This window comes from Barbus barbus (assembly GCF_936440315.1).
Source record: "Barbus barbus genome assembly, chromosome: 7".
Classification (NCBI taxonomy): domain Eukaryota; kingdom Metazoa; phylum Chordata; class Actinopteri; order Cypriniformes; family Cyprinidae; genus Barbus; species Barbus barbus.
This window is the reverse complement of record NC_136735.1, coordinates 20,175,142-20,201,843: the sequence shown is the minus strand read 5'-3', so window position 1 is coordinate 20,201,843 and position 26,702 is coordinate 20,175,142. Positions and strand designations below refer to the sequence as shown.

Below are 26,702 nucleotides of genomic sequence, written 5' to 3'. Positions count from 1 at the left end.
TTTGAAGTTCAAGTGTCTAAATAGTGTTTTGCCCTCAACATGTTCATATGCTTCTAGACACTGTAAATAGTCGACTTTAAAAAAAAAAAAAACTTTTTAAGAGTCAGAGGTAAACAAGTATCACAGTGTTTACAGTACTAACTTGGCTAACAGATTTGTTTTTGTAATTATTTTCTTCTAGGACCGTCTGCTGCTTGTTTTTGTGCAAAAAAAAAAAAAAACTCCCACCACTAGAGGTCGCTTTATACTATGACAAAGTATACGCTCAAGAGTAAAGCATGTTGGAATGACGTGTGCAATTACAAATAAAACATGTAGACAGAGAAACATATCAAAGGCAGAATAGAACACACTGAATTCTACACATTTATTGTAAATGGAAATATGGGCTCCTTGAATGATGACACACTAAAGATCTAACTAGCAGCAACAAATAAGTAAAAAAATAATTTTAAGATATACAGTATGGGTTTCTGTACATGTCAAGTCAAGTCAAGTCTGCTTTATTGTCAATTCTTCCACATGTTCGGCACATACATACAGAGAATTGAAATTGCGTTACTCTCAGACCCTTGGTGCATACAGTTAACATTAAACACGTTCAAATACAGATAACACAGTTTAAACATATGTACATACAACTATACAGAAATGAGGACATTGTAGAAAAATAAAGAAATAGTTAAAGTGGCATAAGGCGCATGGCAGAATAGATAGAGTGCAAACCAGTTAAATAAAAACAAAACTGCAGATATATTTGTAGTGCAAAAAGAGCTTATCAATCTGAGGACATTTGTATGGTCAAAAAGCAATTTTAAAGTAAAGTAAAAAGTCGTGACGTATTGTCAAGTATGGTGACCCATACTCGAAATTGGTGCTCTGCGTTTAACCCATCCAAGTGCACACACACAGCAGTGAGTAGTGAACAAATCCACACACACACACACACACACACACACCGTGAACACACACCCGGAGCAGTGGGCAGCCATGCTGCAGCGCCCGGGGAGCAATTCAAGTAGGGCTCGCTGCATCCTGCGGTGGACATCCAACCCCGCCCACATCCAAGTGTGACGTCACAAGCCACGCCCATACCAAATACAGCCACGCCCACGTCAAAACATTACGTCAGAAACCACGCCCTATAATATACGTCACCTCTTGTTATTCCCCGGGAAACCCGGAAGTAACGTTTTGTCCAAGCAATTTACAGCCGTTTCTGGGATCTAAATAAAATAATGTTGCCTTTCGTTTTACTAATACACGTTTTCTTATTTATTTAAAGGATGTCTAGGCTAAAATGGCACAACTTAAATGTAATATATTTAATATGTCTAATGTACAGAGCTGATTTCTCATCACAAGAGCCTGCAAAACACTTAAATTTGATTAAATGATTAAGGTTGATTAAATTAGGCTAATTGTAATAAAAAACCTCTACACCTTACCTTATTCAACCTTATTGTAATGAGATAAATTCTCATTTATTACTATCGATTTTAAACTACCTAAGACACCTTTTAGATTTATCAAATTTAAAAGGGATAATTAGATTTTATTGTAAAAGTCACAACACATTGTTATAATTTATAATCGTCATTTAATTTTATAAAGACGTTATTGTAAGTCACAACACATTGTTATAATTTATAATTGTCATTTAATTTTATAAAGACGTTATTGTAAAAGTCACAACACATTGTTATAATTTATAATCGTCATTTAATTTTATAAAGATGTTATTGTAAAAGTCACAACACATTGTTATAATTTATAATCGTCATTTAATTTTATAAAGATGTTATTGTAAAAGTCACAACACATTGTTATAATTTATAATCGTCATTTAATTTTATAAAGATGTTATTGTAAAAGTCACAACACATTGTTATAATTCATAATTGTCATTTAATTTTATAAAGTTGTGTTGTTCCACTTATCAAGTGTTAACATTTGAATGAAAGGATTGACAGTTCTCCATACAGTATGCAGTAGGAGACACATACATTTGCTGAACAGAGATTGCTTGCTTTGATAGATTATAACAAGTAACATGACATTGACATTCAGGGCCTTGTTCATCAACAAAACTTCACATGAAGTGTGTCCAGGTCCTCCACATATTTAAAGATCAATAAACAGACATCCCTTGATTCATTAGGTATTTTTATATTTATTATTTTACAAAAATAACTAAATACATTTTTTTACAAAAAATATGTTCTATAAGAGATATGTTTCAACTATCATAAATGAACAGCTGAATGATCAGATAAACAGTTCTTGAAATGCAGTACACATACACACATAAACTACACAGAGAGATTCCTTGCCTTGTTAGATTATTCACAGAAACATGGCATGGACTTTCAAGCCTTGTTCAGCAACACAATTTGATATGAATGTGTCCAGCTCCTCCAGATACTCAAACAATCAGAATATTGTATTGTACAGATGTGGTATATACAAATTATGCAAGGGAATGTGGATAGATGTATGATATATTAAATCAAAAACATATGTATAATGAATATAAGTATGGATAATTTGGTATTGCACATGTTTTATTGCACAGTGGGGAGAACATTTAACTGTTTGTGAGGTAGATATGGCCTGAGGGAAGAAACTGTTCCTGTGTCTGGTCGTTCTGGTGCTCAGAGCTCTGTAGCGTCGACCAGATGGTAACTGTTCAAAGAGGGAGTGTGCTGGATGTGAGGGGTCCAGAGTGATTTTACCAGCCCTTTTGCTCACTCTGGATAAGTACAGTTCTTGGAGAGTGTGAATGTGAATGTCCCACTGCAGGTCCTGAGAGATGAATAAAAAGACATCTCTTGCTTCATCTGATTCGACCCCAGGTAGTCTTTGATGGCATTTTGTTGATTTTTACCATCCATCTGGAGTAAAGCAGGCCCTTTCACCTCCCCACAGAATAACTGACGGTGACTCTGTATCCAGCACAACACTGGGCCAATGTCTCTTAAAAACTTCCACTTTATGTCATCTTGGCACTCCTGTTAAAAATACAGAATACATGTGTGTTGGTCCACTAAATATTTGTCATACTAAATAGTATTTACCTCATCATTTTGCATACAAGAATATTTATAATTTTGAACCACAAAAATCAATCACTACAGTATCTAGAGAAATGCTCCCACCGTTCCTCCAGACCTTTCTTTACTGGTGAAACTGCAGCAGGAACACCTCATCCCGGCAGAACTGCTCTGCATCAGGCTAGGAACAAAAATGTGTAGAATGCTGTAAAACATGACAAAGATTGACAATCATTATGTGATCTTTCCATTCATATAGAATAATACAAAGATAATATGTCACAAACACAGAGTTATCCTGCAATTCATAGTGAAATGATGTGGTTGCTCAACCAAGTTACTGTGCAAGGGAACTGTGATCAGTGTACAGTATATCATTAAAATATCATCTGTATGTGAGTGAGTGTTTGTGTGTGTGTGTGTGTGCACCTGGTATTCATCACGTCCTGGGGACCAAATGTCCCCACAAGGATAGTAATACCAGTAAATCTTAATCTGGTGGGGACATTTTTTGGTCCCCATGAGGAAACAAGCTTATAAATCATACAGCATAAAGTTTTTTGAAAATCTAAAAATGCAGCATGTTTCCTGTGAGGGCTAAGTTTAGGTGTAGGGTTGGTGTAGGGCAATAGCACATACAGATTGTACAGTATAAAAACCATTACGCCTATGGGATGTCCTCATAAAACATGGAAACCCAACACGTGTGTGTGTGTGTGTGTGTGTGTGTGGGGTGGTAAGTACATATCTGTGAGTGGGTGAGATGAGTGTTATAAAATTTGCACATTAACTCAACATTCATTATATGCTGTAAGAATCAGTGCACTAATAAATATATAGTGCACTGTTTTTTTGTGACATAAAATGAACTAACTGAATGTGCAATTTTTTTTAATAACCCTTTTTTTATAATAGCTAAATAACACTCTTACCTACTCATATACACACTCTATCCCTCTCACATATGTATTTATCTCTCCCCACACACATGATATTTTAATGACACTGATCACAGTACCCTTCCACAGTATCTTGGTTGAGGAACCACATCATTTCACTTCTTGCTGGATAACACACACACACAAACAAACATGCATACATATATATATATATATATATATATATATATAATGTTAGTGATATCTAAGTAATAACGTGCCTGTGTACAGTTCAAAACACATAAGCATGCTGAACTGTTGTTTACATATGCACACAAACATTCAAGTTGTCAACGTTTTAAGTCTTCCTAAACACAAAATATGTTTTTTTTTTACTTACCAACACAGCAAACTTCTTTTGCTTCGGTTTGCAAACAATTAGGCTTATCTTCTTGTCGATGCTTTTTCCTGGTGCAAAATAATAGGTATGTGACGTATTTGGACACAGGCGTGGCTTGTGATGTCACGCTTGGATGTGGGCGGGGTTGGATGTCCACCGCAGGCTGCAGCGAGACCCATCTCGAGCAATTGGGGGTTCGGTGCCTTGCTCAAGGGCACCTCAGTCGTGGTATTGAGGGTGGAGAGAGCGCTGGACATTCCCTCCCCCCACCTACAATCCCTGCCGGCCGGGGGCTCGAACTCGCAACCTTTCGATTATTAGTCCGACTCTCTAACCATTAGGCCACGACTTCCCCGTCAGGCTAAATGGCTAAATGGCAGGCTAAATGGCCTTTATTAATTGGTGTTGTTTGTTTACATTGCAATGGAATGCTATTCTGTTGTGGTATGAATCAATTTTTATTTTCCACTCTAACAGCATAACGAGAGCTTTTTTTTTTTTTTAAAACACATTTTTATTGAACTTTTTCTGGTGCAAGGCTTAAACTAGCATGTATAACAAACAAATTATCCTGTCCCCTCCAAAAGAAAAAAAAAGTGGGAAAAATATTACAAATAACAAATATTGGTAAGAACAATTACAAAGTATAAAATTAGGACAATTCCTTTGTCCAGGCAAGATCCAGCATGCCCACTCTCAGTCTATCGGATTTGGGAGTCCCCACAGTCAAAGAAAGGGTTCCATATCCTGTAGAAAAGAAAAGATTTGTCCTTCATGGCTGCCGAGAAGGCCTCAAGAGGAATAATATCCAATACTGTACGCAGCCATTGATTTAATGTGGGAGGATCCTCTTCAATCCACCTGCTCAGAATGCATTTCCGAGCCGAATATAGTAAAATGTGGAGGAGGTCTCTATTCTGTGGATCTAAGGGAAACGAGAGCTTTATTGATGTGCATCAATGGTATTTGTCCAAAATGTCCAAATTATAGGATACTTAATAACTGTGTTTGTCACACAAGCTTAGTGTACAATGTACACAATCGCAAAGAACACCATTTAAAGCGGCTATATGTAATTTGTTTTTCATTTTTTCAATTTAATTTTTTTTTACATTTTAAATAAAATTTTTTTTTTGTTTCAGAATCATTCTAATGGTACACTTTAACTTCTAATAAGGTGAATGGCTTCTTTTTTTGTGAGCAGGTTTGTAAGATTTGTGAGCGAGAAAAGGGCAGATTGATTTACAGTAGCAACAAATGCATGTGTACAGCTATCCACTGTATGTGACTGTTGTTTGTATCATGTCCTTAGGCACCATATAACTCACAACAGCAGCCTGTTAACAGTTACAGTATTACATTTCTTTAGTACATGACGTTAGACTTAGGACAGCAATTCAAAGCAATAATTCTTATATGTGAAAAATAATTTTGAAATGTGAAGTACAATGGTTAATCTTAGGCCTGAAACAAGCTACTAATCTTTCCAGATATTTTCCTTAACAGGTTGCTTGTTCTAATATCTCAGGGCTCAGGTTAAAGGTCATTGTTTATTCTTCAGAAATATGCTGAGTGGCGAAAGGGAAGGACAAGAGTTTGTGAATTTAGTAGTAGTGGAATAGCTATTCTAAAATCTCTGTTAACAATGGCTACATTGCCTTATTTCTTTTAAAATGTTTACTACACTTACCAAGGTTTCATAAACACACAGCAACAAAATGTAATAATTTATTGATAACAAATAATGATTCCTCGGCCAAGCAATGCCTTTTTCAGCAACTTTCAGCAGAACGGTTGGCAGCTACACACAGACGCAGCAACACATAGCATTTGGTGCAGTAATAGAATATTTTACAGTGGCCAATGACACATAATATATATATTAATGCGCACCCAAAATAAAAGTTTTTGTTTACATAATATATGTATTTGTACTGTGTATATATATTTTGTATATATAAATACACACACATACAGTAAATATTTTGAAAATACTGACAAATATTTTGAAAATAATGTATTTACATCTATATATTTATATTATTATATTATATAATATATATTTACCATATAAACAGCATATTTTTTCATAAATATATACATGTATGTGTTTGTATTTATATATACATAATAAATATACACAGTATACACACATATTATGTAAACAAAAACTTTTATTTTAATTTATATATCATTAATTTAAAGGGATCCACTATAGTTGTAATAAAATTATCTAAAAACGATAATGTTCAGTTTATTGACTATTGACACCAGTGAAGTAAAGTGTCAGTTATTCATATCAATTGTTCACAATTATCATTATTACCAAAACAAACAAACAAACAAACAAACAAAAAACAATCATTCAAAGGACCTTGCTTTTATATCCACAGTAGCATAAATAATGTGGAGTGAATGAAGATTTATTAAATAAGAGGTCGTATCAGTTAAGGCAAGGCAAGGCAGGTTTATTTATATAGAACATTTCATGCACAATGGTAATTCAAAGTGCTTTACATAAAACGAAGTAAAATAATCATTAAAAAATAATCAAAACAATAAAACCAGAAATTTAAAAATGTTTATAATGTTTTAAAATTTGATTTAAAATTAATTTAGAACAGTTAGAAATAAAAATGATTATACATAAAATACAGTGCAGTCAGTTCAGATGTAGCACAGTGCTCATTCAATAAATGCACAGCTAAACAGATGAGTTTTGAGTCTGGATTTAAATGTGGCTAATGTTTTAACACATCTGATCTCTTCTGGAAGCTGGTTCCAACTGCGGGTGGCATAATAGCTAAAAGCAGACTCCCCTTGTTTTGTGTGAACCCTTGGTATTTCTAACTGACTCGATCTTAATGATCTGAGTGGTCTGTTAGGTTTATATTCAGTGAGCATATCAGCAATATATTTAGGTCCTAGGCCATCGAGTGATTTATAAACGAGTAAAAGTTCTTTAAAATCAATCCTAAATGTAACTGGTAGCCAGTGTAAGGACCTGAGGAGAGGAGACCATTACAATAATCCACCCTGCTGGTGATAAAGGCATGAACAAGTTTCTCCAAGTCTTGACTGGAAACAAAACAGCTAATTCTTGCAATGTTTTTGAGATGATAGTATGCCGATTTAGTTACTGCTTTAACATGACTACTGAAACTAAGGTCTGTCTCTAGAATCACCCCAAGATTCCTGACTTGATTTTTTGACCCCTAGAGTCAAGGTATGCATTCACCTTGAGAACTTCATCTTTGTTTCCAAATGCAATCACTTCAGTTTTCTCCTTGTTTAACTGAAGAAAGTTCTGGCACATCCAACTGTTAATTTCATCAACGCATTGGCGGAGGGAGTCAGTGGGGCTATAGTCATTTGGAGATAAGGCTAGGTAAATCTGGGTATCATCAGCATAGCTGTGATAGGTCATTTGATTCTCTCTCATTATTTTACTCAGTGGGAGCATATACAGGCTAAACAAGAGTGGTGCAAGAATTGAGCCTTGTGGGACTCCACTTAGACTTATGCTCTCCTATACTCACATAATAACCTCTCTTCTAAGTATGATCTGAACCATTTGAGTACCATCCCAGAAAGCCTGACCTAGTTTTCCAGTCTCCCTAGAAGTATGTTATGACTGACAGTGTCAAACGCAGCACTAAGATCTAGTAGTACCAGAACTGATATTTTGCCAGAATCAGAGTTCAAGCAAATATAATTTATTATCTTAATAAGCACAGTCTCTGTGCTGTGATGTGCTTGGAAACCAGATTGAAAATTGTCCAGGTATCCATTTGAGTTTAAGTAGTTGTTCAGCTGATTTAAAAAAGACCTTTTCAATAAACTTACATATGAAAGGAAGATTTGATATTGGTCTGTAGTTGCTCAATATAGTGTTATCAAGATTGTGCTTTTTTAGAAGGGACTTAACAACTGCAGTTTTCAGGGAGTTTGGAAAAGTCCCAGAAAGAGTGTGAGTGCTGTTTAAGTTATTGTTTATAAGCTTTGAGAAGAACGTCTTTCTAGCTGTGGCTGGTTCCACATTTAAAGCATGAAGGCTATCTTAATATATGCTATAGTGAATTTTAAGTTACGTTTTCCGCCACATCCACTCAGCTTTTCTGCATTGTCTTTTTATACGTTGAACTGCTGTTGATTTTCTCCAAGGTGAAAGTTACATCAGTAGTCAGATATCCAGGCTAAATATAAACATTAAATTTAGGTATTAAATAAGAGAACAAACCTAATGGTTTCCTAAAAAGTCCTGAAATCAATTTCCTAAAATAAATGTTGGATTTGGATTACAAAACCACAAGCTTCTGTTACTTTTTTTTGAAGATCGGGGACAGTTAAAATGATTCGTGAATATTAAAATTCCTCTTTAATATCATAATATCTGAAACTCATTTGTTAATTTAAATAGTATTACTACATTAATACTTTAACACTAAACCACTAAGTGGTTATATGGTAACACTATTTTAAGGTGCCCTTGTTACACATATTACATGTACTTGCTATTATAATAACAATAAATTATGCATAATTACATGCAAGTAATCCTAAACCAAACCCTAAACCTAACCCTACCCATATTGCAAATACATGTAGTTAATAAATATTACTCAGTTCTTAAGTGTATTACACTATAACAAGGACACCTTAAAATAAAGTGTAACCATATATATTTATTTATTTCCATTTTCTTGGCACCATGTTAGCTCACCCTATCACATAGAGGCCTGCTGTGTCTTGCATACACTGTAAAAAGTGATAAGTTGACTTAACTTAGAAAAAACTGAGGAAACCCGTTACCTTAAAATTATCAAGTAAATAATAATAATAAAAAAAATAAGTTAAGTGAACCTGACAATTCACTTAACCTGTTTTTTAAAATTATTATTTACTTGATAATTTTAAGGCAAGGGGTTTCCTCAATTTTTTTTTAAGTTAAGTCAACTTATCACTGTCACGGTGCACACAGCAGGGAGGAACAAGGAACACGGAGACGAGGATGTAACTCAAAATAACAGACTTTACTGGAGACAACACGGCAAAGCTTACAGAGACAGGAACACCGGGGAGTAACGAGTAGACCAGACCAAATAACACTGAACAGACAGAACTATCAATACACAGGATAATAAGACAGACACGGCTAGACACGAATAAACTAATGATTACATCAGACAAGGACAGGAAACAAACCAAATAAGGGCACAAGAGGCAGGAACACATGACACACACGACAGAGGTCTGACAATCACTTTTTGGAGTGATTAAGTTAAGTCAACTTATCACTTTTTACAGTGTAGGTAAATTTGTGTGGATAAGCTTTGATCAATGGATTTTATAGATGGTTTCACCCGGTTTCACAGACAAGGCTTAAGCCTAGTCCTAGACTAAAATGTAAGTCTGAGCTGTTTCAACTGAAATAAACTTGCACTGACTGATCTTAAAATATAATGATAAGCACACTAGTAATGTTTTTTTCTAAGCACGTTTATAAAAATTGCTTAAATGTCTTATTTGAACTATGATCTAATCCTGGTTTATCTAAGACCCGCCTGTGAAACCGGGCCTTTATTTCATTGTTGTGTAAGATTAGAGACACCTACTGCTAATGCCTCAAAACACATGCTACTGTGTGACGCAATCCTCTTGAACTGACAGATCAGATCAACAAACAACATCAAGCAAAACAGAATCTCAGGACAATGCAGTATGGCAGCAGTTATCTGTCTGAAGCATATTTAATCCATAAGATTGTTTGCATGTGTGTGTGGCAGAGTGTTAACAAAAGACAGCTGCTCTTTTCAGAATTGGGGTGTAAAGGACCCAAATCTTTCCTTGGAAGATCAGCCATGCGGCATGTATACCATAATCTTCTTTAAAGGTCAGATTATGAAGCAAATTGAGGAGATGCATAGCCAGTGAACTCCTATTGTGTTCTATTGGACTGAGATAAACTGAACTGGTACTTATTTAAAATACAATGCATTATTCAGAATCAGAATCAGAATGAGCTTTATTGGCCATACAAGGAATTTGTTGTAGTGACAGAAGCTCCACAGTGCAACAGAAAGACAGCAACAAGACAGGACACAGATAATAAAATAATAATATCCAAATATCCAAATAGGCAATGTATGAAGCAGCAAAAACACAATATATAATATAGACAACTATGTATGTACAGGTCAAGTATGTGCAAATTAGAAATGAGGAAATCAAAATAAAATAAGTGAGTGTGGTGAATGGATAATGTATTATAGTTGTGTGTTCCACGTTATTTGGCAAATAGCCTCCATACAGTTGCATCTAATATTTGTAATCTCTGGATTATATGCTCACATCTATTACTAATAAAGAATCAACAGTCTGAAGTGTTGTGCTGCTTTTATTTTATGACCTGATTTGAGCTGCATAATTACCAGGGAAAACAAAGGCTATTTGCAAAGAACAAATGCTCATTCTTGTCAAGAAAGAACTGTTTAAACATATTATGTAATAGACATAAGACGTTGATGTTTATAAGAGGTCAGTTATAAAACATTACTTCAGTGGTCAGCAATAAATACCATATTGTTCTTTGATGTGGTTTTCTTGCATGGAGTGGAAAAACAGCACAGTCATTCTCATTCGTTTAATACATTATTATTATCTATCTATAATTAAAATAAATACTGTTACAGCATCATTTCGTATTTCTTCTATGCCACTGGATAAGATATGGTGGGCTATTTCAGTTAAATCACATGCTAGGTATTTTAAATGTTCTTTAGATTATTTGTGAAATGCAATAACACCTAGAGCTAATAACCAAGGAAAAGATTAGAAGGCATAGTTGGTATAACTAAACTACATAATTTGTTGGTCCCACACTAATGCTTTTATAATCTCTCTAAATGCAAAAGTAAATTTTACATTTGAGCAAAGCTGTAAACCATAGTGCAAGGAGTTCAATGTAATATTTTTTATAATCTTGTGTTATGCGTGGCCAGAGGGTGGCGTATTTTTACTTCGACGTGCTGCGCAGCTGATCTTTTTCTGGAACAAACAGAATGTATTCTACCATTCCAGAAAGTCTCCTTAAATCTAATTTCAAAATCAACAGATTCTTTTTAACAAACTGTCAACAGACCATCTTTAAAAAGTAAATGGTTTTGTACTGAAAATCCATATGTTGCACGGCGGACGCGAGAAGCATAGAAAACACTCAATAGGCTATAAGAAAAGGAAAAAAAAAAAAAACTAGATGGGATGCTGTATTCAGATGTGTTCTTGATGTTATGTACAATAACGCTAACGCTGGTTCGCAGACACTGTTGCTAGACAGGGACACCCGAGTGCGTAAAAATAGACCATCATATGCGTTATGTAACACGCAGCACGCGCACCACGACTTCACGCTTGTTTACAAGTTAGAATAGACTGCATGACTCTGTGATCTTAATAACTGACATATGCGTTTTCTCACTCCCACAAGTGCGTATTTTCACATTCTGACAGAGTGTAAAATGAACTGGGTCTGACTAAATTATAATTCTGAAACAGCTACACAGGGCTCATCTGTATTTGTCGTCATTGCATGTTTAAAAAAACACTCAAGTGTGTGTTTATCGAATGTGTTTGGAGTGCACTGTAGGTTTATTCAATTTCCAGATTAAAACATGTCGATGTAGCCTATATGGTCGCTAGCGACATAATAAAACATTTTACAGCTAAGAAGACGCAGCAGTCTCTGCAGCACTGAATTGCGTAGGCTATATACAGTAGACGTGTCATCCACACAGCGCTGTTTGTTTTGAGAGGAGGAGAGAACAGCTCGTGTAAAGGGGGATTTGCCTATACTACGTCACGGATTTGTCAAAGTACTGTCAATCTTTTCGCCTGGCCAATGAATCCAATGAGAATCTCCATTCGTTGGCTTGGCAGGCGCACGCCTCTAAAAGATCGCACCGCCTTATATGACTTCTTTTTTTCACTGATCCAAGACGGGCTGTGTATAACGTCACATGTTGTTTGTTTTTTAAGCTCAGTCATTCTGAGCGAGGAGTTGTTTTGCGGCGAACTAGTAGACATCGCATTTGGAAAGCGCACGGAAATCTCCAATTGTCGGATATTTAAGTTTTCATGTCTTTTTCTACGGATGGATAACAAGTTCTTAAAACTGAACAAATAAATTTTAAACGCAAGTATGGCAATTCCGCCTCTTAAAGAGGGACCTGCGTTATCAAATGACAACAACATTCATTCAAACAACATCAGAAAATGCGGATACCTCAAGAAGCAAAAGCACGGACATCGGCGCTATTTTGTTTTGAAGGATCAGAGTGACGGACTCCCTGCGCGGCTGGAGTACTATGAGAATGAAAAGAAATGGAAAAACAAGTCCGCTGCAAAAAGAGTCATATTCATCGACTCCTGTCTGAGCATAAACAAGCGCGCTGACGCGAAACACAGATATTTAATAGCACTCTATAGCAAGGACGAGTATTTTGCTGTTGCTGCGGAGAATGAGCAAGAGCAGGAGAGCTGGCATGCAGACTTAACCGATTTATTAAGTAAGGGAAAAGTGTGTGACAGCTCCGTTTCTAGTTCGGCATCTTCTCTGGTGGGCTTCGAGGAGGGAAATTACGGTATGATCACACCAGTGAATGCCGCGTATAAAGAGGTATGGCAAGTAAATCTTAAAGCAAAGGGACTTGGGCAGAGCAGAAATATCACTGGAGTTTACAGACTGTGCTTATCGAGTCGGACAATTAGCTTTGTGAAACTTAACTCGGAGGTGGCATCTGTGACACTGCAGTTGATGAATATACGCAGATGTGGGCACTCTGATAGCTTTTTCTTCATTGAGGTGGGAAGATCTGCTTCTACTGGACCTGGAGAGCTGTGGATGCAAGCAGACGATTCTGTGGTGGCACAAAATATACATGAGACAATTTTAGAAGCTATGAAAGCGATGAAAGAGCTGTCAGAGTTCAGACCACGCAGCAAAAGCCAGTCATCGGGATCAAATCCCATCTCTGTACCCACTCGGCGGAACCTAAACAATTTACCCCCCAGTCAGACAGGGTTGGTGAGGAGGTCAAGGACGGACAGTACAGCAGCAACATCTCCTGTCCCCAAATTTTCTTCTTGCCGAATACGCACAGCAAGTGAAGGGGAGGGTACCATTACCAGGCCTGTCTCCATGTCAATATCTGAGAATGGGAGCCCGACAACTGTTGGCCGGAACCACATGAGCAGATCTAACACAGTCTCTGTGGGCTGCCGGACATCAGAACCATCACTGCTTCATCACAGCAGGTCCATGTCCATGACAATGTCCCACTCGCCACCATCTGCTGTAAGCTCACTAAGTTTGTCCTCAATCAGTATGAATGGATCCATCTCATCTGCAGTACACAGACCCTCCAGCTGCAATGATTCTGTTTCTGGGTCACCCAACGATACTGGCTTCCTCTCATGTGACGATTACAGTTCTAGCCCAGGGGATGTGAGGTACAACCTAGCAAACAGGAGTGACACTCCTTCTTCTCTCTCCAGTACACCACCCTCACGAGAAACCAGTGAGCTCCATGGTTACATGATGATGGACAGGCCAACCCAAAACAAGATGTGGCCAAGTAGCAAAGAAATGCTGGATGTGGAGACATACCGGAAGAGGACGTATTCTCTGACAACCCCGCGGCAACAGGTAGCACACTCCCAGGTATCCTCAGCATCACTTGATGAATACATGCTGATGAGGGCTGCGAACAGCCACTCTGGACGGAGCACAAATTCTGCCTCTCTTAAGGTCTCATACCCAGAAGATTATAGGGACATTGAGATTGGCTCTAACAGTAATGTGGGTGATGATGGCTACATGCCTATGACACCAGGCATGGCACCTCAGGGTGCCAAAAATGATCACTACATGCCCATGAGTCCTATGAGTGTTTCAGCACCCAAGCAGATCATTAACCCGAGGTTACACCCCCAGCCCACAGGCAGTGGCTGCACTACTAACTCACCCAGCAGTGGATCTCTAGAAGACAGCGGGTACATGCAGATGTGGTCTGGATCCAAGTTTTCTCTTGAGAGCTCTGACGGGAGAGCGGTGAGTGGAGAATACATGAATATGTCGCCTGTTGAATCATGCGTCTCGCCCACACCACCAGATTATTTGCTGGGTCAGTGTGAACCAACACAACGGCCCTCCCCATCTCTAAGTATTCGCTTAAACAAGCAACAGGCACCTAAACGGGCAGAGGATGACCAGTATGTTTTGATGAGTCCCCAGAGCCAAAATCCAACAGAAGAGGCAAAGGTTTCTGCCCTGCCCCCTCTCCGTCGCCCTGATGGCATAGCACACAGAGCAAGAGTCAACAGGCCCAATAGGTTATCTCTAGGCACTCTGAGGATGCTTCCCAGCATGACAGAACATCCTCTCCCTTGTGAGCCTAAAAGCCCTGGTGAGTACATCAACATAGACTTTGCTGCTACTACACAGTACTCTTCTCCCTCTATAGTTTCTGTGGAAAGCCAAGGCTCATTGTCCAGCCTCAGACAGGGATCCCCCCTCTCAGACTACATGAATCTCAACCAGAATTCACACTCTCCTAAACTGAGGGAAGCACTCAGCAGTCCCTTGGATGGAATGCCAGAGCTGGCTGAATGCCCATGCCCACCTGATGAGAGGGCTTTTTTTCACAATGAACAGAGGAACTCACCATGCCCATCTGGCACAGGTAAAGATAACTACACTGAGATGAGTTTCAACAGTGGTCAGATCTCACCTCCATTCCTGACTGAGAATGATGAGAGTGCTTCAGTCAGCCCCACTAGCAGGGTTCAAAGGCTTAATTTGAGCGACCAGGAGGTTTCAACTGGAATCGGTGCTTTCTTGTTGGCTGCCTCCTCTGTAGACCCAAATGGAGGAGCAAAGGTGATCAGAGCAGACCCTCAGGGCCGGAGACGGCATAGCTCTGAGACCTTTTCATCCACCACCACAGTTGAACCTGTCTTTCCTTCCTTTGCACACAATGTTAAGCGCCACAGCTCTGCCTCAGTTGAGAACGTCTCTGTCCGAAGCAGTGAAGGTTCTGATGAGGAGTATGGATCTCCCATGTGCCGAGAGACTTCAGCTGGTTATCAGAATGGACTTAACTACATTGCCTTAAACCTCATGGAGAAACAAGAGATGCAACTCCATATGTGTGTCTGGGATTCAAAGAGACTGCAACTACTGTACAAGGTGAGTTTAGATAATGTGATGGGTAATGTTATGATTTGAGAAGATGGCTGAAATAAACTGGTAAGTGCAGCATGTGAGGTTGATGTCACTGTGTTGGACAGTGTGGTTAAAAGCCAGTTTTATTACCGTATAATTGCAAATTAAATGCTACTTAAATTTTGCAGTGCTTCTACATAATCACATCCAAATCAACTTTAAAAATCCATATTTTTTATATATAATTATAGTATATATATATATCTATATATATATTTGTGTGTGTGTGTGTGTGTGTGTGTGTGTGTGTTTTCAGTTGTCTGTGGGTAGCATATACTATATGTTTGCTTGTATTTATTTTAATTGTAAAATTGAATAGTATAGGATATTTAGGACACAACTATATCGAAATTATTCAGAAATGATACAAAAAGTAATAAAGAAAAACATTAGGGCGGAACGAGAGTTCTAATTCAAAACATTTATTGAGGTTTGAACCTCAAAAATGTATGTAAGTATATGGGGCGTTTATGGCGATGATAAGGTGTTTTTCATTCAGAGGAATTCCAGATCAATTTGAAGCGTGAGAAACGTGACTAGCTCAGTGGCAGCGCGCGGTAAACAACCCAACTGCGCAGGCACGATGACGCTGCAGGATAGAGAGGTACGCGCGCGCCTGTTTATTTACCCCAAACTTGATCGACGCTGGGTTTTTATAGACTGAAGGCTGTTAATGATTAACGCAGTTTTAATGTTTGTAGGCTTTTGTAGATGCTGTTCTGAGAGAATGGAGCATGCACTGATGAGAGAGAAACGTTATTTTGAGGTTCATTTGGCTCACATGCGCAGCAGTGTTTTCATTCTGTGATACAGCCTGGTCGATCCTTTTCCAAGAAACTAATCACCGTTTTCTTTAGTGCTGAAGGCAGATCTGTTCTCATTTCACATTAGGCTATATTCTGAATTTTGTTATGCCCTGTTTACTCCAACATAATGAAGCAAAATGCTATTAAATTTCCCATTAACAGGGACACTAATATAAGGTTAAGAATTATTTCCATATCAAATCTTCCTCACACATGACATATATTTCTTACAGAATTGCATGTGCTAATTTGCCTACTTGAATCATATGTGGGCGTGTGTGAGATCAAATTGCTGTCACAAGCTGGAACAATATGCTGCTCTTAAGTGCAGTGCCTGGGGCTTTTCCATGTGCGCACTGTTTTTGCATAGCACACAGAAGACAGAACATGCCATGTTCTGAGGCACGTACTTTACATCATCTTGTTCACCCACATTTCCATGCCTCTGTTGGAAGCAGTGTTGTGGCCCAAAATGATCCTCACTGGTTAAAAAGACCTTTCATGGCTGGTTGTTTTCAAAGCAGGCAGCCCACCGTGTAAACATCAGTCAGAGGAGGGAAAGTGCACAGCAGTTTAACTCTTTCTTGGCTGGAGTATTGAGCCTTGAGAATGAGAGGGCAGGAGGAGGTGGGGGTGAGAGCTTGTTTGCATTTTGTCTCTGAAATGAACATGTGCAATCACGTCCACGGGTTGGCAGAGCAGTAGAGGGGAGAGCCTGATGGAAGCTTGAGCCATGTGCTTCCATCAGGAGGAAAAACAAGCCAGTTTGTGGTTCGTTGTCAGGTAACGATGTTGTTTCATGCTTGGAATGCCTGACTGGGTAAAGGTTGCTGGGAGAGGCGAATACTCGCTTGTTTTGGTTTCACCTTGTGCTTTAGTATTGTTCACTCTCTTTCCACTCATTGCCAGGCTTCAATTTCACATACAATGTGTTGACAAGAACTTGTTTTGGTGTGTTTTAAATCAGAGAATACCAGGGACTTTCAAGCATAGTGATGCTTTCACTTTTGTGTTCTAACTGTGATGCATTTATATATGGGTTTCTTATGTAAAAAAAATTCAGACAGCTCAGGTGACAATTTTATTATATATAATTTTTATCATAGTTGCAGAAAAAGAAACCACATTTACAAGCAGTGTTGGTCATGCCCCATTTGGTTGAATTCCTTACAATTAATGTACAATTTTGATTCTCCGTTGGTTGGATTATCAGTAAGACTTTATTTGAGAATGTTGCTAGGAAGTGAAATTGGCTCGGTAAATTGGCATCCCCAAAGAGATTGTCTGTCGCCTAATGGGTTTATTATGTTTCCCTGTTTACAAGCACATTATTGTGCAGAAATACTTAATGTACCGGTAAATGGCTATGAATGATAAAAGCTAGGCATTATTTCCACATAAGAGCAGCAGGAAAAGAACATGCATGGGGCTGGTTAATTCAGTTTATTTCTGAATAAAGACAAAATCAGAATATGGACATTAATCTGAAAATGATGTGCATGTAAACGTGGTCAGTGTATACCTGTTGCTCCCCATATACAAAAAAAAAAAAAAAAGAATTCACACATTCATGAATCAACAGGGTTTCCTTTTGTTTCTTTTTATTCTTTTCAGTCATCCTTGCCAAAAGTGTATTGTTTCATAATAATTTGTTAACATTTATGTTTATATGTAGAATGTCTCTGTATGGATTTGTAACACCTCTGTTAATGACCCATACTGCTCTTGCGGTGCTATAAACAAAGATGTATTAATCAGTTAACACCTTGGTACACAACATATGTAAAAGTTAGAAAGAAAAGAGAACTATCTTGACCAAGAAGCTGTTTTGAGTCATTTAGTACATAAGAAACTTTTTTTTCTCTCTTTTGTTCACACACTCACTCTCTCTTTTTCTCTGGAATCATATTTCTAGAGGTGTTTGTGTGCATTTGCGTGTGTGGCAGATGGCTGAGCAGAGATGGGTGTGTGTGTGTGTGTGTGTGTGTGTGTGCACCTGCCGCTCTGCTCACTGCAGGTCTGTTATCAGGCATGGCAGCAGCACAGACAATACACTAATGACAGCACACCATCTGCTTCTGCCCCAGGACAGTGGCTAGTGCTTGTCCCTTCAGCCTGAGAGGGTAGGGGGTGGGGGAGGGGGAATGGAGAGCTAGAGAACCTGTGTGATAGATAGATAGAGAGATAAAGATTGAAAGTGGTTTGCAGAGAGAGAAGAAATTAGGAGAGATGTTTTAAATTTTTTACTGAAATACTCAAACTGAAATTAAAGTTTTCATTTAGCCAAAAAACCAAATATGAAGTTTTGTCAATTCAGTTTTGGTCATTGAGTAAACTCTTTTTTGCAGTGTCTTGCTCTCTGGTGATTAATTAAACTAGTCAAAGTTCTTTGGAAACAAGTTGCCTCTTGATATTTCAGCCAAACTAATTTTCTCATACTCTGTTGTCATTTTTGGTCACAGTGAAGAGTGGTCACCCTGCTGGCATGTTTACTTGTTGCCTATCCACATTGTGTAAGAAACACTAACACAGTCAAAATGCATCATCAGAGAAGTGCTAATTAAGTATCGTTTCAGTCAATGATTTTAGTTCTCAGAAACTTCTGTTGTTTAATATTTTCAGTTGCTTAAATTTTGATGCTTCAATTTGAAAGAATTGGTCACAAAAATTTGCTGAAAATGTACTCACTTAATGTAGTCCTGGGCAATATGGCAAAAAAGAAATCGTTACTCTTTTCAGAACATTTGACCAAATTATATTTATATATATATATATATATATATATAGTTTTTTAACATTCAACTAGTCAGCTTAAAAATGTAACTACAACATGATTCACATATACCATTCTCTTCATTTAAAACATGCAAAACCATCTGGTTAAAGTGAGTTCTATTCACTTGTTAAAATATTGTTGCAGAAAAGAAACATGGAATTTGAAGGCAAATATCGTACAAACTTAAACATATCATGTATGTTCAGAAATAATTTCTATTTAGAATATAGAATATAATATAATAATTTCTATTCTAATTACTAAGAAAAATGCTAAATATTTCTTAGCATTTAGTTAGGATTTATTTAGTTACATTCAGTTTTAGAGGTCAACCCAAAAAGTCGAAACAATTTAAGTTCAAAAAGACAAAAAGTACAACACCAGTAGAATATCATTAACAGTAAATGTTTTGTAAAAACAAAGAAAATAACAGAACCTTTCAGCCTGTCACCATCATGCAAACATGAAATATGAAACAGGTTTTTGCATTTTCTCTGTGCTTTCCATATTTTTTCTAGCGACTCGCGCGTGAATTGGCATTGTAAAAACGTGGCATTCAAGTTAAAAAAGTTAAGTTTTCATATCATAACCTTGTATTTTCTTTCTATTCCCCTGCCACTTCTTGGGTTTTTCTGTGTGTGAAGAGCCCTCAGGACTAGTGATATGTTCTATGTTTTGGTCCTTCATAGAGCGCTCCACACATGAGATGCCACGTTATCATTGGTGTATTGCCAGTGTGTCTAATTATAATGTTTGCTAATCATTCTTATCCAAAACTGTGATTCCTTGATGAAAAAACATTAGCTACATTTGAATTAATCGATAAAACTGGAAACATCACCCAGCCATACCAACAGGCCATTCAAGATGTAGATGAGTTTGTTTCTTAATTGAAACAGATTTGGAGAAATTTAGCATTACATTACAATAACCCTCAAGTAATCTACACAACTCCAGTCCATCAATTAATGTCAGTCATCTTGGATGACCTGAGTACATTTTCAGCAAGGGTGAACTATTCCTTAAGGGTGTGAAATGACACAATTCATATAGTTGGCTGAATGTTAATGCGTGTAAACAGCTTGAGAGTGTTTGTGTAACTTTAGCACGAGGACAGTGAGTGTGCATTTTCTGAGAACTTAGTTACTATTCTACTTCACTTTCAAAAACTAGGCTATCTCTCCCTATCTCACTTTCCTCGTGTCAAATTATAGAATGATTTATTACTATTTCACATTAGATACTTGGATACGAGTTAATTATAACTTCACATCTTACATACCACAGCAATGTAAACACCAGTCAATTACCATAGAAAAGTATTTCATTTATTTTCTATTAATAAAAAAAATATGAAGCATGTTTTATAGTAATACAGAAGAAGCCTAGAACTCATCACTACTCTTTTGACTAGTTATGTGAGTCTAAACTGAAAATGTATGGCCATATAATGGCCTTTTTTTTAAGGAGGTGCTTAATGTCAGCTCCCGAGACCTTGTAACTCTAATCCAAACTCTAACTTTAAACAAGCTGAGATTTAATAAACAAAAATTGTTAACCCAAGCAGTTCTCTCAGATTCTCCACCTCTGCAGAGCTGGCTAAACTAGGCCGGGATGTTCCCGCCTGAGATAGCCATGTCAACACTGTCAATGTTACCCACATTTAGCCAGGAGCGAGAGGAGATTACTCTTAGGGGAGAGTGGGGGATTAGACATTGTTCAGCGGCTTGTTTTGAGGCGGATGAAAGGAGCATTGACTCAGACATAGACAGTCATTCATGCAGGTTCACAACAACCATGTCCTCAAGAAGATTTCACAACATTTCCAGGATGGTTTTGCGCAGCCTCATTAGCTTTTGTGTCTCTGTCGATTATAGACCTAGATTTTAACCCATCACTGTGGAAGGTTCTATAACCCTTATTAAATCCACAGCTTAGACTGTTTATTAGAGGACTCAGGTGCCCTCTTGTTGTTCCACAGTTGTAGGTTCTGTTATATCTCTATCCAGTGATGCGCAATCTAGCAGAGATGCTATGTCATGCGTGCATTAAATCAACATTGCGTGACTATTTCCCAGTCCAAGGCATCACTCACTGCTGCCTAGAGCTTTCAGCATTACACACTGAATATAGGCTGGCAGACATGGTTGTTGGTGGCGTCATCATGCAAACCCTAAATCTCATCAGCTGAATAAAAAGCAGGGAGGATAACCATTTAATTTATCTACTTGCATGCAAGCTTGAACCTTTTGGTCTTGATTGGCAGTTGCAGTGTCGCATACTTTCTGCTCAGTGGCTTATTGAAGCTAATACATTATTATACATGGACAGTTATGTTCTGTGAAATGTTACAAGTATTGTGCATGCAATAGGAGTGTATTGCAGGGTTGGCAGAATTCATAACTGAATTGGCACACTTTCAGTTCATGAGATGGAGTTTGAACTGAACTGGCCACACCCTGCTAAAAGTTGAACTGGAATTTGAATTGGAGTAAAGGGAAGTGGTATGTGGTACATGGTAATTTTGAAAACTTCAACAGGTAATGACATTTTTAGAAATGACGTGGTTCTCTCTCCTGGTTCATAAATTTGTTAAATAAATAAATATAAAGGGGTGTGTGTTTGTGTGTATAATGTGGAGGAGTAATGTGAGGCCTTACAAAGGTCTCATTCCATAAGGAGGCCAAGTCAAAAAGGGAACAAAGGTCCAAAAGGGCAGACAGTAGATCGAAAGACTCTGCACACACAAACGCAAGCCTTTACAAGGAGATCCCAAGGCCCTACTTAAAGTGAAATTGAAGAACAAACAGGTGTGACAACTGTCAAACTAAATGTGGCCAGCTCATTTTGGTGGTGTGAAGCAGATTGTCAGAGCAAACTTTCTGGAAAACTTTGTGCTGGCTGTTAAAAACATTTAAATATATAATTATAATTTCTTCACTCAATCCATTGAGGTCAGACATGAGTAAAACCATGAACAGACTCAAGTTTATAGACTATAGACTTATAAACTATAGACTTATAGTTTATAAGTTGTATTTATAGTTTAAATGGAAGAATCCAGTTTTTTCCTGTTTAATACAGCTTTTTTTAAAAGCAGTTTGTATTATATAAATAAACTTGACTGGAATTGATTGGCAAATTGCAGCATGGTGCAAAAATCACTATGATCAGATGCATTGATGTTGTTTGTTGCGTAAGATATTTACATACTCATCTAATCCCCACTCTCAGCAGCTTGGGCAGAGTTGGAAGGTATTTTTACTTAATTTTACCCATAAGTGAGGAAAGAAAAAGAACTTAGTGTTTTGGCTGTAACTGGTCCAAACTGGTTTTTGTTTAGAGGGTCCAATTAATTTGAATGGAATTGTAAAAGACTTTTGGGTTACTTTTAAGATGCTTTGACATGGTTTTACTTCAGGGATTCTATTCAATGCAACTACATTTTTTTCTCTCTCAATACAAATAGAGCTTTAAAGATATGTTCTCTTGTTTCTCTCTCTTACTTTCAGATTGAGCAGGAAGCAGATGTTACTCCTCCTGGTACTGAGGCAAAGTGGAAGCTCAACCATTAACTGGACTGGACTGATCTGGTCTGGACTACGCTGCTGTAAATGAACTGTGACCTTTACACCTCATCCTAAAGCTGAACGTCAGTGATTATTCCAGTGAGGCCACTTTAACATGCTACTCCTGTTTTTACCATCTGCACCATTTGTCAGGAACTGCAAAGCTGCTGCTCTGTTGGTAAAAAGAGTCATGCCACTTGTATGTTTGAACATTTATTATTGTTGTTGATGTGAACACTTTGTTTTGGGGTTGTTCAAATTCAGAACAATGATTGGAATATAGTTTACCTTCAAATCTGTAATCTTTATTTACCTGACCTAAACAACTGTTAGGTACTTTTTGCCCTGTCGTACGAATAGCTACATTTGTGGCATTTTAGTAATTTTAAATGATAATGACAAAAATATTTCAGCAAGTTCTCTTTCGGGAAAAGACTTGTATTGATGTACGCAATTCAGAAGAGATAAATAATTCTGAATATTTTTTTCTTCAAAATCGAATGTTCTGATATGACCAATCCAAAGCCTTACTCAATCTATCTGCAAAATTGTGACTACTTATTTTGGACCTAAACAATCTGAAAGTTATCAAAAATATAAGATATTTATTGTATTCACTCTATTTTTTTCACTCTATTTTTTATTATAAATGCTTAGTTTATTAAATAATTGCATAGTAAAGAGTCCACTTTTGATATGCAGAGTTTCCTACCACTTAATCAGAGGTGGTTATTGCACATAATATTTAATAGCTACACAAGTAGATATTATATTTATGACCAAATACGGTCAGTCTTTCACGCTTATGTTTCCTCAGATTTGTTGTCACTTGCAACATAAAACATGGCCATTCCCTTTTCCTCTGTCTCAAGTCATAATTAACAATCACCAGTTATATCATAGTTCCCAGTGAATTAAGTTAAAAAAACACATGCATTAGACATCAGGGATGCACAGAAATGCAGAAAATCTGGCCCAAAAATGTTAGTTTGAAGTAAATCGAGCATTGATCAATATTGATACTGTAGAGCTGCATTATATATTATATTTAAATATTTAAACCATTTTGGAAACCAATATCTTATTGTAAAATCACACCAATCAAAGAAAGTTAAAGTAATCATTTAAAAAGTATTATTAACAGAATTGATTAGATTAATTTAAAAATGAGCACTTTTGGTTTTCAGATGAGAGGATCCAGAATTAATTTCTGTTCATTTCGGTGCATCATTACTAGACAACGGTTTAATGGTTGTCTGTCTTAATCCGCTCACATTGGTTCTTTGTTGATATGTGGCAGTGATGTCTCATTCAATTAGATTGTAACACATGACGTCTGAATGTAGAGCACAAAACCCACTTACATGAGAACTGATTAGTGGGTTAGAAAGAAAATGATCACAACATGAGTCATTTTTAGCCACCGTCTTCTTTTCCCTGAATGTTGTGAACTAAATAAAAGCTGTGATGTGCTTAGCATTTTCATAACATTTAAAATACTCTTCGTCCAACGCAATATATTAGTGTCTTATATTAAAATATTAAGTAAACTGCTAAGAAAATAAGAAATGCAAGATACTAAGCATTGCATTCGTGAAACATGTTTTGCTCATATCTTAACAAGTCCCTAATCTAAAAACACATGTATAGCACTGATATAGATGTGTTGATAGTATTTTTTATTTTATTTTATGTTTAAAGCCCTGAAAAGGAGTGACACATGACTAAATGAGTAATTTCATATTCTACTTGATTCTTTGGAAGGTCTTGCTTCTTAGGTAGCTTTCATTCACCCTTTCTATATGCAATACTTACAAATCAGATTAGTTTACAAAGTGGAACCAAATGTATAAATATTACGTTAATATATTTGTTAAAAGATTTTGCAGAGATATTGAATTTATGCTGTTTATACATTTCTTTCTGCCAACTTTTAAAGCTTATTTTATTTTGCTTTTTGAAACTAATAAATATATATATATATATTCAACAGTGTTCTTGAAGATCTCGAGTATAAGTATAACAATAAATATATCTATTGTTTGTACGTATCAAAAGGTTAATATATTTTCAATATTTGCTAGGTTTAATTGAACAAGCTGTGTCTTCCATTGTACAAATGTCACATACTGTTCATTGTTATGCTGTTGAAAGATCATTTAATATATGCTTGATGAATATTGCTTTTGTTTGTGTTGAAAAAGATAGTCACATGCAATAATATGAATAAAATCATTAAGGAAAATAAGATTTTTATTGTTCCTTAAATCCTTTCTACAACAAATGTGAAATATCAGTAATAAAAAACCTAATGATGCAAAAGTATTGCATAAACACCTACAATATTTTGCCATAATTTCCACCTCATTACTGACACTGTGTCCCTAAGCTTGAGGGCAATAGAGGAAGGAACACACAGTTCATTCATAAACAAGTGGACAGATTACTTCCTGTGGAATGAGCAGGACAGAGGCAAGTGTTTTCCTGTGTATATCATGATTCCCAGGCTCCCATTGACAGAACAGGATGCTAATAAATCACAGTATTCCAATCTGAGCGAGACTGTGAGGTCCAGTCCAGCTCCACATGCCTCCTCGTCTCTGTTATCATCTGCAGGAAGCTAATAGATTTTTAAGACATCCTTCCTGCTTTCACTATACATCTGGATTATTCCTGTTACAGCATCACTCTAGAGCTCTGTAAGTGAATATCAAGAAACAGTTATGCCAGTGTTATGTGGATTATATGCGGAAGTATTTCTATAAAAGGGAATACTCAACTTTCTGAAACACTTTTTAAATTATAGCTTGATTATTTATGGCAGAATAAATAACAGGGTGGACATAAAGAGTGGGATTGACAGTCTATTTACATGAGTGTTAGCTTCAAGTTATTCTTTGCAACCATCTTTTGGAATTTTGAAAATATTGTATCATTTTACACAATATTTACTTAAGTCTATTATCAAGACTAGATTATCAACATACTAGGTTTATGTAGGTTATGCAGGACAATTACTAGACTTACATGTGTTAAGACCATTTCAGAAAACAAAATATGTGAGTCATTCATGCACAGGGGGAGTCAAAACACCTGACAAACAAATGATCACGTATTTGTACTCGCACAATGAAGCGCAAGGACAGCAGGACCTCTGTTAGATCACAGTGACTGGAGGGAAGAGGCAAGGGCACTGTGTTATGCAATAATCCATGTCAGTGTGCAGAGAACACACTGTGCCGGAACTGCAATTTCCCCTGCCTCTGTCCCAGGGTCTGTTTCTGAAATATTTGCAAAAGACCTCCCACAGAGACAAAATGAATATGAAACGAGTCAATTAAAGTAATTTAAATCAAGGTAGTTTTGCTAAGAGAACATTCTGTTTAGGTGGAGGCTTTGATCAAAAGAATCGGGCACAGATTTTGAGTGAATGATTTCCTCTTTAAAACATTTAAATGCAAACCCTGCACAGCAGACGATTTCATTGGTCAACTCGATCTTGCAGTCACCGGTCAAAAAGAGTTCAAAATTATAAAAAAGGGGCAGGGTTTGGGGAAATGGATTTGAAAATGCTGCATGGGACAGGTATCATTTTGGCCACATTACTTTTTAGCAAATTTGTATAAGATAAAAGGACTTGTTTTCAGAGATTTTTCTCTGGGGCAGTACTGACAGTAAATGGGAAATTATTGGGATTTCCCCAGATGTCAGACAGGCCATCACCTGTCTTTCCAGGACAATAAACCAGTGGTGTATGGCAGATGTTGAACCACTACAGCTTAAAAACAAGGGGTGGGGAAAGCCCCTATGTCTGAATGAATTTATGTTGCCTAGAAAATTGGGTAAAATTAGTTGTTGTTCATAGTGAAGCAATGGATAATTAAGAAGATGATAAAGTATGTTCACTTGGTGCTTGTGTTTGGTCTGTAAGATAATAAA

General features: G+C 37.0%; 1 protein-coding gene across 1 annotated transcript; it reads left to right on the top strand.

Annotated features, from left to right (window-relative positions):
* The first annotated feature begins 12,386 nt into the window (after positions 1-12,386).
* Positions 12,387-25,004, top strand: irs2a (insulin receptor substrate 2a). The gene is made up of 2 exons (XM_079421679.1): positions 12,387-15,576; positions 22,707-25,004. Exons 1-2 carry the CDS (start codon positions 12,529-12,531, stop codon positions 22,767-22,769), a joined length of 3,111 nt encoding a protein of 1,036 aa, XP_079277805.1. The 5' UTR covers positions 12,387-12,528; the 3' UTR covers positions 22,770-25,004.
* Positions 25,005-26,702: the final 1,698 nt, after the last annotated feature.